The sequence below is a fragment of the Zootermopsis nevadensis genome, unplaced genomic scaffold, assembly GCF_977971745.1.
Source record: "Zootermopsis nevadensis isolate Lab colony 2312 unplaced genomic scaffold, Znev_1.0 Znev_ptg000002l, whole genome shotgun sequence".
Lineage (NCBI taxonomy): Eukaryota > Metazoa > Arthropoda > Insecta > Blattodea > Termopsidae > Zootermopsis > Zootermopsis nevadensis.
Genome location: NW_028259134.1, coordinates 1,660,655 through 1,675,763, shown reverse-complemented (window position 1 = coordinate 1,675,763; position 15,109 = coordinate 1,660,655). Strand labels below are relative to the sequence as shown.

The window sequence follows — 15,109 nt, the reverse complement described above, 5'->3', positions numbered from 1 at the left end:
ACAAGGCTTATATATCTAGATATAAAAAAATAACTAAATAAATATTGGGAGAAATGTTTTAAGATTACAGTTCATTGCCGCTACGATATCAGTTCTATCCCCTAGACTCGGGACCCATCCTCTTTAATATTCATAACGTGAAATCTTTGGTGGCTTCAAATCTGCAGCTCTTTCATTTTTGAGACTAGTTTCTTTGCCGTGGGAAAATCTCCAGCCCCTCACATATCGAAAATTTATCGACGCATTATAGCAATAGTCCTCCAACCGCAGTCACAGGTTTCCAGCGCTCCTGACGGCTCCCAAACGAACGAAATGCCACACTGCCATTTGTAATGAGGAGAGATTTAGCCTAGGAAACTTAGCGCTGTTCCAAGTCTGATTACATACTTCGGCCATCCGCTCCTGACATTATACCCTTCCTCCAACAAACACAGTGGATTCCGGTTAACTGGGCTATCGGGGCAGCCGTTTATTTGGGAGAAATCTTAAAGAACAAACCTTTTTAACTCTTCAACTTGAACTCCGCATAATTGGGCCAAAGTTTTCTCGTCCCGATGTGTCCCAATTAACCGGAATCCACTGTACTGATGAACAATGCACATCAGTCCTTTGGCTTCTCTACGGAGTACTCTGAGTTTGAATCGTGAGCTTCCGTTTATTAGAACTTGTGAGACGTTACGTCATTAAACCCCCAGACACTTAAGAGACTGAGCTCAAGACAGGTCATCAACGTCTTATTTTCTGGCGACGTCAAATTCTTTTAGAACTGCCATCCACAGTCTTCAGCGTTATCTGCAGGTCAGCCAACGTCGCATTCCTGAGTCAGTTTGAGACTTTATTTCACGGTCAGGGCCAAGTGATATAATTTACCTTTTAACGACGAAAGAATTTTAATCTTTATTGCTGTCTCTTTGTGAAGGTAATGAGGTTTAAAAACTAAGTTGAGGCCAGAGTTATGGACGACAATGTGGGGTAAGACGGACGTGATGTCTCAAGTGGCGACGAGAGATGAATTACTGTGGCCTTCATCGCGTTCCTGGAAAGTGGCGCGTTTGGTGAAACTTAATATTATATGGGATTAATGGGGATACGGGAACACGACCGTGGAATACCAAAGCGAGGTTTTAAAGCAAAATATCGATAATGTTACGCCAATTCCTAATGCTCAACCTATCTAGATTTATTGGGGGTCGCAGTGGCCGCGCTTGGTCGCTGGGACCGTGGGTTCGAATCCCACTCAAGCCATGGATGTTTGTCCGCGTTGTGTTGTCCTGTGTACAGGGAGGAGGAAATCGTGGGTTGACAGTCGAGTCTGAATAGACACACCCTTACACACCCTGAATGAAACAGAACAAGTTAGTTGTAATGTACAAATGCGTACAAACACCGAGCGGTGTCAAATTCACCTGCCAACTTTAAAACTCAATTTTCTCGGCAACGAGTGATTATAATTTGAAGAAACTTTGTTGACACGCTGAATAACCCAAGTAGCTTGCTTATTATCGGACTTCGTTCGATTTTGTATACTACCGAGCCGTGAATATTAATCAACGAATACAACATTCCATCATCTGGAAACCCAGAAAAGGCCTTCCAGCTAAAGTTCGGCGTTAAAGTTTGTGCGGAGAGGCACACAATTTGAAACCTCGTCGAGAAATTTCGCAAAACAGGATCCCAAGTGGGGTGTTAAACTTTGGTATGAAATTTCGAGAGGTCGAAGTTGAACACATCGTAAAATAATTGGGTTGTGACGCTGATGTGAATGAGATTTTTATACCCGATCGTTCATGTGAAGTAAATCATTAAACTTGGCAGGTGAATTTTGGGCCTGTTGAAAAATGAACGCAAAATCCGAACCGTCTTCACATTTTCAAACAGCAGTGGTATTTTTCTTACGCTATTACAGAGTGTTTCACCGCGTATAATCGAGTTCGCGTTGGACAAGGGTTTACTGAGTTCCAAACGCGACCTTCGCGATGTTACAAGACGTATCTCGCTGAAATTTATGTTCATTAACTGTTGATACATCTCAACACGAATATAAAAATGTATGTTGTTCGTGCATCTAATTACGTTAAATCAATCAATATCTTAAGAGTTTGTTCACTAAACTGGACACGTACTTCAACGATCATAAGTCTTTCGCCATTCGTACGAAGCGATATCTAAATTTGAGATATTATGAATGCAGTGAATCGCATCATCTCTTTACATTTTTCATTAACAACGAAGCTTATTCTTAAATAAACTAAGTCGCTGATGCAGAGTCCTTCTTCAGCCGCTCAGCTAGTGCAGAAATTCACGACCTTAATTAAAAGTTAAAAGCTTTATCTTTGAGGGCGCGGTCTATAATCATCTGCCTCAGTAGATGGTCCAGCAGCGAGCCGTTCTGAACTCCAACACCGCGTTCTCAACGCCAATTAATCCTGTCCCGAGCCGGAAGAAATCAGTCGACATCCTCGTAATATCTTTTAGAGAGATTCATTTTAATATTGACTGCCCATTTAAGTCTAGGGTCTCCGGTCAGGTAACCACAATTTTAAGGTGGCACTTAACAAATACCCGCTCAATAATTTCAAAACTCTCCACAAAATGAAAGAACGAATAAAATATATATTTTCTGAAAATGTATATGATGTAGGCGTACTCACATGAACATTTTTATGAACCCAATCGCGGAAGCCTTCTACAAGATGAAAATTTGTTAATTCCTTGAGATGCCACTGAAGTACGAACGAGGAGACATTTCACATTCTTTCACTGGGAGTTGCTTTATTTTATAATTACTTATTTCCCTTCTATGTAAACTTTCTTTCTTTCTTCCATCCTTCAGGATCATATAAAAGGATGCAACGACTGCCGTAAACCACCTGCACAGAACTCGAAATGCTTCATCACTCATTTGAGGGCATGGCTTGCAGAGCAGCATTTCAGGGCTGTGCGACAGTTTTATGTACAGTACTGTAGCCCGAACAGGACCACCAATTCGACCCCAACGACCGACCCTCGACCTCACAGCCTCCACCACCTCGCGAGTTGTCACGTGAGGCATCGCACAGTCTGATAGAAAATCCACGAGCATACGAACTGCGAGGTGACGCCTTCAACAGCCTACAATTTTTCGATCTTATGTACCTATCCACAACCCTCGTCCCACCTACCAACGCCATTAAACATCTATCCAATATCTTCCTCTAGTTCTCTTCATCCCTTCCTTATCCATCAACTCATTGTCTTTTGAATCTGCATATTACGTAAATAACTGAGATTTTTAATGTCGCCTGTGAACACAATTTAAATGACAAATTTGGAGGGAAATTTTGAGACCGTCACTTAAAACAGGATTAACTCCCGACCGTTCCCACAGATGTCTCTACTGCTGATTTCGGTCTTACGCTCTCTCGAGACTATTTGTGGACACGAAAGGGAAAGTTCACCACCTTCATCACAAAAGCCCACCATCTGTACCGAACCCGTAACCGACTAAATCAAGTTCACGTCTTTACAACCTGTTTCACCAAACCTACGTTAATGTCACTCTCCCATACAAATGTTTCCACTTTATATGGCTTCTATCCATAATGGTTTTTATACTAAACTTCCTATGCATTTATTTTCCACGTAGGCCTATATGATATGTGTCAAAACCATCTAAAGTTTTGGATTTGACGTCTAAAAAACTTTTGTTCAAGAACTCAAATCGCAAAGCAATCTTGTGACAGTGTACTGTGGATTAAGGTCGCACGGGATGAAATTGAAAGTTTCAATAGTAAAAAAAAAAAAATGGGGGGGGGGGGGGACGAAGCAGGGTCAGAAGTAGAAATAAAAATAATCGAAGCCTGACAAATCTCTTGAGACTAGAAGATCTTAGTCAGCTGATACCCTCAAAAAGAAACAACAATTCTTACCACCTCGTAATGACCCAGGGGAAACAGCGGTGGGGAAAAGTGTCTTAGAATTTGAAATGAACCCCACCAGAAGAATCTGGATCCTCCATACCGAGTATTTTGATACAAGCAAAATTTCGGAGAACCGAAGCAAAAATCTCTGATAAATAATGTTTAAGAATTCCGTTACCGCCTCACAGAATAAACAACGCCTCTCATTTAGGAAGATCCCATTGGGTAACACTTCTTAAGAAAATCTTCGCTGCTTACTGTGAGAATACCGTACGAATAAATTCTGTGAGCAAACAGAATATTAATGTAGATAGAAGATATAATTTACCACTCACCTCATATACACATTCCTGCAGGAAAAATTTATTTATACCGAATGAAAATGTAGATTATACAAGGAAGTTACCACTGTGTATTAAAAGGTTAATAGATAACTCGCCTCTGTGCTGTTATCATAACTGCCTTCGAACGTTTCCACCACAGAATATCGGTCAGAACCACTTTATTTTTACTGGAGAGAAAGTCGCGTCTGAACAGTTGGTACTCCTGTTCTCGATCCACAGACTGATTATCATGAATGTCATTGGTGGTACATATAGTTACCTACCGTTCACGTACAAAGATGGAAAGGCCGTCAAATGATCCAAGAATCTATCATCCGTTGTAATCGGAAAACATAAGGGCAATGATTATGATATTAATGAACCTTAACCAACAAAATAAGAGACCGAGTCTTCAAATAACTTTAATAATCACTTCTCGGACGATCAGCCGTGTAAGTATGAAGTGGATTTCCGACGTTTCGGAGGCTGTCTGTGATTCCGTCAATCCTTGACGAGTTTCTGAAACTTTGTAAACGCATTCGATGGAACCTAGTGATACAGATGATCGCTGGAGAATACCAAATTGCCGTGGAAGATGCACTGTGTAGCTGTGAGTGAGAGAGCACAGACGCTAATCATTTGGGTTGAAATCCTCGATTAAGAAAGCAGACAGACGAGGTCGGGTCTGATTGCACACAAGCGCCTATTCGCTGTTCGCTGAAAGAACTTTGGCGTATCCAGTTTACTCGGTAGGCAATAACCAACATGGCGAACGAGGGGGTCTGTGCTGAAAATGATGTACACACTGTCTCTTACAGTGACAACACAACATTATACCCACCTTTATAAACATTTTACTGTAGGTCTTTATCAGCTTGGAGTTAAACCATCTCATGGAAGATAATCTCCTCGTTTACGACGTGTTTCTCGAAAGTAGCGTGAATTGAGAACTCACGGTCTTACGTCTCCGATAAAACACACTGACTAAAGATTCGTCTCCTGTAACCCATTAAACATTTCTTCATTTAATCTACACTCGAATGACTTAATTCTTGTAATGAAAGTGTCGTCTAATCCTAGCACTGCATCAAATTCACGAAATGAATTACTTAAAGTGACAAAGTATCAGTATTTTCGATGTGTCACTCTGTAATGGCAGTTGGATACAGCGTCTGTTTGTACAAATTTGATTTATGGGCATCAACATACGATTCAAAAACATAAATAATCCATAGCCCTACATTAAATTTGTTTTAGGTTATTTGTGTTTCCTTGTCTCTTATGTGGTTGCTACACAAAAGAAGTCCATACCAACAGCTTTCGTCGTAACTTGACAATTATTTAATTATTTATTTATTATTATTTATTATTGACTGCAAATGGGTTTATACCCGGTGGCAGTGTCCTACAATAACATACAAAACAATGAGACAGAACAGAACAATGAGATACATCAACACAATGAGACAGAACAAAACAATAAACAAAAGGACACAACAAAAACAATAAGACACAATAAACAATGAGATACATCAACACAGAGACAGAACAAAACAATAAACAAAAGGACACAACAAAAACAATATGACACACAAACAATGGGATACATCAACACAATGAGACACAACAAAACAATAAACAAAGGACACAACAAAAACAATAAGACACAATAAACAATGAGATACATCAACACAGAGACAGAACAAAACAATAAACAAAAGGACACAACAAAAACAATATGACACACAAACAATGGGATACATCAACACAATGAGACACAACAAAACAATAAACAAAGGACACAACAAAAACCATAAGACACAACATACAATGAGATACATCAACACAGAGACAGAACAAAACAATAAAAAAGGACACAACAAAAACAACACATCCCACTCAAAATCAACCAACTCATAAATTACAAAACCATCCAACCTCAAGTACTTAACTTAAAAAAAAAAGAACTTAATACCACCTAGACATAAGACAATAACTGTAATGTATTACAAACGTCATGAACTGATGCACTCACACAACAATACAATGAGACACAACAATACAACATACCACACTCAAAATAAAACATCTGACACACAATAAAAAAACACACATCCACTAATTAATCACAATACTTAAGAGTAGAATATAAAGTCCGCTCTCAGTACATGAAAATTTTATCCCAATGCATTACGCGATCATTATGATTTGAGAGGTGATAATTAACATAAAACTGTGTAACGTGCATATGTCGTATATTCAAAAAGCTGTCACAACAAATGAGTCCTTTTTAAATGTCCCTAGTAATTTACCGAAACTTCAAAACAAAAAGTGATAGTTGAACCATGGTTCCGGAGAATTTGACGTAAATACGTCTATACGGAAAGGAATTTTATATATTGTTTCCTAGGTAACAAAAATGCTGAGTAAACAGATGAGGTTTCCTAAGTAACATAACAATGAAGTTACACTTTTTCGTTTCCCTTTTTCGTAACAATTTTTCGTAACACATTTTTTCCGAATAACACTGACCCTAAAATATAGACGTATTTACGTCAAAAAAAAATCCAGTCAGAGTGCCTTAATATGAGCCTTCAATCGTGTAACACTGCTTCATATTTGTAAGTTGATCCTCTCGAACTTAATGGTGCAGAGACAACACAAAAAGCTTGACACTTCTCCCGGTCTTAAGCTTTGACACTAACCCCATTTTCCACGGAATGGACGACCAGTGTTCGATCCCCGACAGGGGCAGAAGACCTTTCCTCTAGCCTTTGCATCCAGACCAGCTATAGGGCCTACCCAGCCTCCTATCCAATGGGTACCGGGATCCTATCCCAGGTGTAAAGCTCGGCTGCGACGTGATGCTGACCACTAACCCCATCTAGTGCCGAGTTAGAGAATGAGTAGGAGCTATACCTGCTCTCCCTCCAAGCGCCTACACGGCGTATAGTGGGACAGCTTTGTTTTTATTTACTTTTTACTAACCCCATTTTATTTTCGTTCTTTTCCTTTCATTAGATTGTAAATATCCTCTTTGTAGGTTTGCCTGGACCTAATAACGTACGCTAGAAAAAAAATTATTCGTTTGGAAGCGACTGGATCCATCCTTTTTAAATAAACAGTAATCTCACGCGTCGTTATAAGAAAAACAGCTTTACACACTACTAACGCAAAGGCCATTGTGCGTTCACGCACCTCGCAATAACGTCAACACGTTCCAATTCTCCACAGTAAAGTATCTAGAAACATGAGCGATTCAGAGATGAACAAGAGACGAGAAAATTACGCTGAGAACTGAAATACACGGATGAAGTGACTGACAAACACAGAGCACAGAAATATCAGAAGCCCTTTGGGCGTGAGACTATTTCAAATCTTGACACATATCCAACAACGATTAATCACATCCGGCCTAAATTAACTTCATGGAGTAGGGTCCTTCATCAGAAGTATTTCAACTAACCAGAAAATCCCCCGCCATGTATGGCACGCGAAGGTTTATTACCGCGCCCACCAGAGCCCGCCACCAGTCCCTACCATGAGTCACACGACGCAGACCACAATCCACTTAAATTCATAAATGACCGATTCAATTTTTCAAAATGCCATATAAATGCGTCTTTACAGTAGAAGCCACTATTCGCGATGTCTTTGTGTCAAACCACAAGTTACTCAATGCACGGGAAGTAATCAGCTGTGAGAGAAAACCAATGAACGAAAAAAAATTTAAGATACTTTACATCACGTATAGACTTAAAACCACTTCTCACATTGAACACGTTATCTAGGATGGCCAAATTAGCGAGTAAGCTCTCCACTAACTTAGTAACAGAAGGAGCACACACGTGGGTGACCCGGAAAACACTTGTTAGTGTAATTAGCAACGCGTTTGTGGGCTACATTAAGGCGTCTTAAGCAACCAAAATTAAGGCGGATGATTTGAGCGGTAAAATAAAAATATTGGCCGAATAAACATGAATTTTGGATAAATATTTCCCACACTGAAAGTTTATGCACACTGCCGTTTAACTATTGTTATAAATTACGAAGTCTTTACACCAGCGATCAAATAACAACCTCAGATAAACGTTCAGAAAGCTTCTATAACATGAAACATAACGATAAAGAGGTTCTTGAAAATTTTAAAAAACGCTATATAAATAATTTTCCAGAGGGCTGTTAGTTTACACAAATATATAACCAAGAAACAAACAAATAAATTAATGTTCTTCAAAATGTTCGTAAGTTCTGTGTTATATACGAGTGTAAAAATTCATCAAAACTTTCGCAATTACGAAATAACAGTCAAACTACGACCGGAACTTTTTTTTCACATCTCCACACGTGATCTGCTACAGTAAAATCTAGTATGAAAGTTATCAACACGTTACAATTTCCTATCTGTCTATAAGCATACGAAGCAGTGTTGGCTCACTGGCCATCATTTGCTGTTGTTAAGGGATTTTGAACCTTATGAATGTGTGTTATATAATCGTCGCCTGATATGCTGTGCTATGCTTGTTGTGGGGTTTACGGGATAGTTTATAATCGTTGCCATGGTAATGATCATAAAGGTGGCCTATTAATAGCAGTTATTATAACTTCCATATAATACCATATTTCGGATTGCAGTAAATTAGAAATCCTATAATACCCTAATTCTTTAATTAAACAAAGATAAATAAAGATAATTTGTTATACAGCGTTAGTTAAAAGCTTTATATGTTTGTTTTGTGGAAACAAAATTCTGAAACAAAGGACTGTTCATCCATTCACGGCCTTCTATGTGCACGTACTTCGATATAAATCAGTAAAACAGATGAAAGTCTTTAAGCTTCGAAGCTTTAGTAATCAAGGAAGGAAAAGCAGAGATTTAATTTTTTATGTGCTGCTAATGTGTTTTAAAGTACAGCTTTAGACTTTGCCATCATTCCTGATGGGCAATTCTACTATTATACTATTATTATAACACCTCAAACTCACGGAAGAAGTTAGATTCATCGTCTCCATTTTCGCCCATCACGCATGGTTTAGATGAACGTGTGTGTCGGCAGATCAGCCTGAACACAAGACGGGAGAAGACCACTCCGTAAACTTAACCGTAGATGAAAGGATAATATTAAAAAGGGCCTTAAGAGTGTGTGGAATGCAATGAAGTGGCTTAGGGCAGAATGCAGTGCCCGTCTTCGCGAATATGTTAACCCTTTGAAGCCGAAGATCGTCTGAATATTATTTATGAATTCAGTCCGTACCGCGAAGAAAACACTACACCTCACCATTACGAAAATCAGCTGGTTAACCCTTTGAAGCCGAAGCTCGTCTTCATAATATTTACGAATCCAGACCGTACCGCGAAGAAAACACTTCACTTAACCATTAGAAGTCGAATCAGGCGGTACCACATAAGATTTAACATCCCGGTCAAAGCCTTAATGATAACTGGTTTACATAGAAGGCAGGAAGATATGGAGTTATTTTATTGAAATTCTTGTTTAATCTGTGAGTATGCACTGAAGGACATTCCCCGTTTCGGGCAATTTTATAAGTTCTGGATTAATAGTATTTACGTTCTGAGGATGGATGTAATTCCTTGCAGAAATGACGCCCTGAGGTTCACAGTCGAAAGATCATTTTGAGAAGAATATTGCACGAGGGCAGTGGTTCCTGACCTCAGCACGCGACCCTCATCGCTGCTGCAAATGACTTTCTCCACACAGAAGACTCCTCCCTGATAAGCTGACAGTAACCTAAACCAGTCTAGAAATTTCCCTGCGTTTAATTAAACTGAAAGGTTCATTACCGTGTTCACAACAGTCTTCCATCCTTACAGCGAGCCACATGAATTCCTTTCACACCCTCCAAATTCAATGTCTTTTTAATATTATCATCCCATCTACGCTTATGTCATCTTTCCCCTTCAGGCTTCCGCAACTGAAATTGTCTGGGCATTTGTAATGTTTTAATGCTGAATAATCTCACCCTTCTTTGCTTTTAACATTCTAATATATTTTTTTAAGTATGATTTATAAATCTCCTCCTCATACAAATTTACCCAGCCTTCCACCATTTCATCCATCCTAGATCCAGTACTTTAGCACATTTCATTCTCACAGAATCTCATTACGTGTTCTTGTCTTAATCTGCGACACCGAGTTTCAGCCCATACAAAACAAAAGGTTAAAATTACACCTCTTATAAACCAAACTTAATCTTACTTTCTGAATCATCTTCAACACCAAAAAGAGTTTGAAATCGTACAGAGTAAACTTAAAAGTTATCCCTGTTTTAAGCACCACAAATTAAAGCCATGTTGTGACGTAACCTCGGAACTACACAGAGGTTAGTTATCAGCTTCATCCTCCGGCCGCCTTAACCGCTGCAAACAGAATGCCACACGTGGATCCCAGTGGTGTGGTCTGTACACATCAAAATCCCTGTCTCTGTCAAGGATCGAACCGCGATCATCCCGGCAGAAACCAGTCACTGGGAAATTTTTAAGGAAGAGATTGGTAACTACTGCTTCGGAGACACGTCCTTCTACATAATTTGTTTCGATCCATCCTGTAGCAGTAAAGTCCTGAACGTATAGACGCACACAAAACACTACAGTTGTCACCTTGCTCGAATATCGAGTAAAACCAAAGAATTTTTTATTTTCTTTTAAAGCATTACGCGTCATTGCCTTCACGGAATTTCCGTCAGATTTTAGCTAATTGTTTTCTTCCAACGAATGTTTCATTTTTAACACGACAAAATTATCTTCAAAATTATTTATTTCCACCAACAGAATTGACGTCTGGCCCCTATCTGCATCTTTAATGCGCTGAGCTTGCATCTCCTTTTCGGTATAAACGGCCTATTTTTCATAGTTCCGTCTATCAAATACAACGAATAAAAGTCTTTACGTCTACTTGAATGATTTAATTACGGAACAGAATAATATTAACTTCCATTTAATTTTCTTTTAAAAAAAACGTGAATATCGAATGCAAGTTGATTTCAGGCTATACATTTTCCTGAATAGAACTACAATCGAAATGCATTTGCTTGTTTTACGGATGACTGACACCCATCCACATGAATCCATTGTCCTGCGTATTGTTGCATTGATTGACATTTTTATTAAAATTACAGATTCTGTGCATATGACATTTATTCAGCCATAAAACAATCTTGATAATTAAAACGTGATTACTCTGTGGCGGCTGAATACAGCTCTCTGCCCCTGCACAAAATAGTTCCAACAAAATACGTCATACACACGAAAAAAGTCTCCTTAAGCTCCGTCTCAATGATAACCTCCCATCTACTTCTCGTTCTTACAAATAGATGTTTTCCAATAAGACCCCCCACATATATGTGTGCTCTCGAAATCCGATAAGATGCAGATATTAAAATAATAATAATTACAACATCATATTGGTTTTACAAAGACGTTTACCAGTTTTTCGAATATTTATATGTCTTGATGTTTACGCAAACACAAACCTCTCGTTATTATATCGCATAGTTCCAACTATCTTTGCCAAGTGCCGGTCAGAGATGATTCCCTAACTTAGGACCGAGAGTGTGATAACGTGCTGTTTGATGAGGGCTATCACATCGTTGGGGGGGGGAGGGCGGGAGGGGTGGTGCGATGGCGTAGAAAATAATTTGCCCGGAATCGAATCCCAATCGTCGAAAAATGTAATGCAGATCAGAATCATTTTTAGATTTTGACAAGGATAGAAGCATGGATTTCATTAAATTACAAGTTTCTTATTAACTCCTCCACATGATTCTGTACTCCTTAAAGCTGGTTCACTTACGCGCCTTTTTTTAATGATGTACCATTTGAAACTAAACACTAAAATCGTGCAGGTGTTTAAAACTGAACGGCAGGGTTGCTGCACTAGAAGTACAGTCCAGTTATTTTATGGTGGCCGCAGAGTTTCAACTGCGCAGGAACTTCGTAGTGCCCATTCTCACAATCTAACGATAACCAATGTAATGTAATGTCATGGTAATTAACGGTTAATGGTTTCCTCAGAAAGCTATCCGTATGCGCGCATTAACTCTTTTTCCCCTTATACCTACGACTAACTTCCCCACTACTCTTACATGTCCTCCCCTAACTCGCAGGCTCGCGGCCACCGCAAAATAATGTGACTGTATGTTGCTTGGAGTACTGGTGTACTTACTCTTTGTCTTCAGCAGGGTCCTTAGGGTAGCGGAGACGGAGGTTTCTTCTGATGTCATTTGTTTCATTAACACGCCGACTGGAACTGAGTGTAACCGGTAGCAGCATAGCCGTCTCTGGAACCAGAAACACGCGTAAACCGATTTGTACAAACACTGAGTTACGAGCGGGAAAACGATTTTGAACATATCCTGCATTGTACAATGAATTTTAAGATTTTTTTTAAGTCAGCAACTTGCAAACCAAGAGAAATATGGAAGCATCATGACGTTGTGTATTTTCGTAGGTAGATACCCGCGTTTAGAATCACTACTGTCTCCACCTTCAGCCCTGAATCAGAGACATTCACAACCCTGATGGACATCACCATCCTCAGGGCAGCGATAAACTCAAATTGAATGTTGATACCACTCGGGCCAGGCGATTGGTTGGAGTAGCAAATGATTGGATTTTGATATTAGCGGCGCTGAACCTTCGACAGTGTTAGTATAGGATTAATGTAGGCTCATATATTCAAAATCATTTTTCTTCCCGAAACCAACTTCAACAAACGAGCAACCCTGTTCGGCCTGCTTCTATATCCAATATTTCTGGTCTAATTTTGAAGGTAATTCCAATCTGTGTGCAATGAGGCTTGGAATAACCGAAGTGCCAACTCTGGGACAGAACAGTAAACCACATATCGTAGGCGTCAGCATAAATATGAGACCGACTAAATTTTCATGGTGTCAGCTGGAGTGACAGGCGGAAGGCAGACATACAGACAAACATAACATCCAATTAGTGCCTTATCAATCACATCCAGTACTACCACTCGGTGTAAAACAGTTTCTTACGCTCCAGCTCCAGATTTCAGAAGTCAGCTTGAATTTACACTATTTCTGTCAATCTATTAACCATCTCCAGGAAACAAAGTCCTTCTTGAGAATCCAATGCCCAGCTATTTAACAAGTTTACCGCCTATTATGGAAGATGATCTACTGTGCTAACAGGAGTCCAGGTCCACTTTAATATTAACTATTTCCTAGGTTTCAAGGTGGCTTATTCCTTTCGTTTAAGCTGTATATTTTATTTAGGAGGGACGAAGGAATAAGATGATTATCTAAAATATATTGAAAAAGGCGGGGGACCCAGAGATCGTGGCCTGCTATAAATTCACTTCCCGCAGTTTGGCTGAAAGCAAATCCACGCTCACTTAAATACCTCGAGACATAAGTGAGAGAACTTTCACTGGAAGTTCGCAGCAAATCAAATTTCTACTTCCCACTTCACGGGGGCAGAGGTCGGTGAATTCTGCACTTTCCTTTTATAATTCAGTTAACTCAAATTTAAATAGTGCAGGGTCCTTTTTGAGAAAATTAGGGTCGAACTTAAGGCACCCAATATTTGATTACAGTATTCAGAGAGACCCGTTAACAGGCCCTATCAGAGTCGGTAAAATTTATTTAAGATATATTCTCATATTATCCTCCCATCAACGTTTATGTATCCAAAATGGACACCTTACCTACAGGTCTCGGGCTAGAATTCCGTATGAATTTCTCATTTTCCATACGATAATGCATGCCCCACCCACCTCGACCATTTGACTTAATAATCTTAACAAGGGAGCTCCTCATTATGGAGCTTTGCCGAGCTTATTAAGGCTTTGATTCTTTTGTTAAATCTTATGTGGTACCGCCTGATTCGACTTCTAATGGTTAAGTGAAGTGTTTTCTTCGCGGTACGGTCTGGATTCGTAAATATTATGAAGACGAGCTTCGACTTCAAAGGGTTAACCAGCTGATTTTCGTAATGGTGAGGTGTAGTGTTTTCTTCGCGGTACGGACTGAATTCATAAATAATATTTAGACGATCTTCGGCTTCAAAGAGTTAATAATTCATTAACCCCTTAGTGACGGCCACTCTCTTCAGAACTCTCTTCTATAACTTCTCATTCTAAACGCTCCATATAAGATGAGATACAAAATTTAACATTGCAATATAACTTACGTATTTTCACGTAAAGCCATAATTATGAAATGACGTGATTTACAACGCGCGTTGGTACAATAATTTCGTCACACGCTGTCGTGTACTTTTTCGGTTTGCTGTTAATATATGACCACCCAGTTGCTTTAATATGTAATTGCAACCTTTAAAGAAACATAAGATTTTAGATTCTGTCTGCGTACAGAAAGGCTAGAAAACTTAATCACCAATATCATCATCTAACACCCAAGAAGTTAGGCAAATTGATGGCATGTTCCGGCCTTCAATGTCTGAAAGTTTTTACCGACAGTTCTCGGCCCTTCAATCCACGCGGTTTATAATTATTAAAAAGTTAAAAAAAAATCTGTTTCTGCATTCTTTAAATGCGATGAAAAAAAATTCATTTGGTCTAAAACGGTCAGGATTCGATTGTTAGCGTCCCTCATTTTCGAAAAAAAACAACAACATCAAAGTCACCTACAAACTGTATTTTCTATTCTCACAGACGAGGCTCTGACGACCGAGTCAGGACGAGAACGAATGCCTATGCATAGACCAGTCTGGAGTCTCAAAGACAGCGGCCGTATCACCAGATTACTTATGTGTAGGATTATAAGATGTCATGAGGGTTTTGCCTGTTACTTCTACGTCTGAAAAAAGAAAGCTGGGAGGGACTTAGGGTGCCTTGGAGACGTAACACAATAAGCACGTCCTCCTTTCCACCAACGAATGAT

General features: G+C 39.4%; 1 protein-coding gene across 1 annotated transcript in view; it reads right to left on the bottom strand.

The window, feature by feature from the left end:
• Window positions 1–15,109, bottom strand: part of LOC110840385 (somatomedin-B and thrombospondin type-1 domain-containing protein-like) — a 125,640-nt gene that overhangs the window by 24,239 nt on the left and 86,292 nt on the right. The window contains exon 3 of the mRNA XM_087357891.1: window positions 12,406–12,520. Coding sequence (XP_087214017.1) covers window positions 12,406–12,520 — 115 coding nt within the window. The remainder of the gene's footprint in view (window positions 1–12,405; window positions 12,521–15,109) is intronic.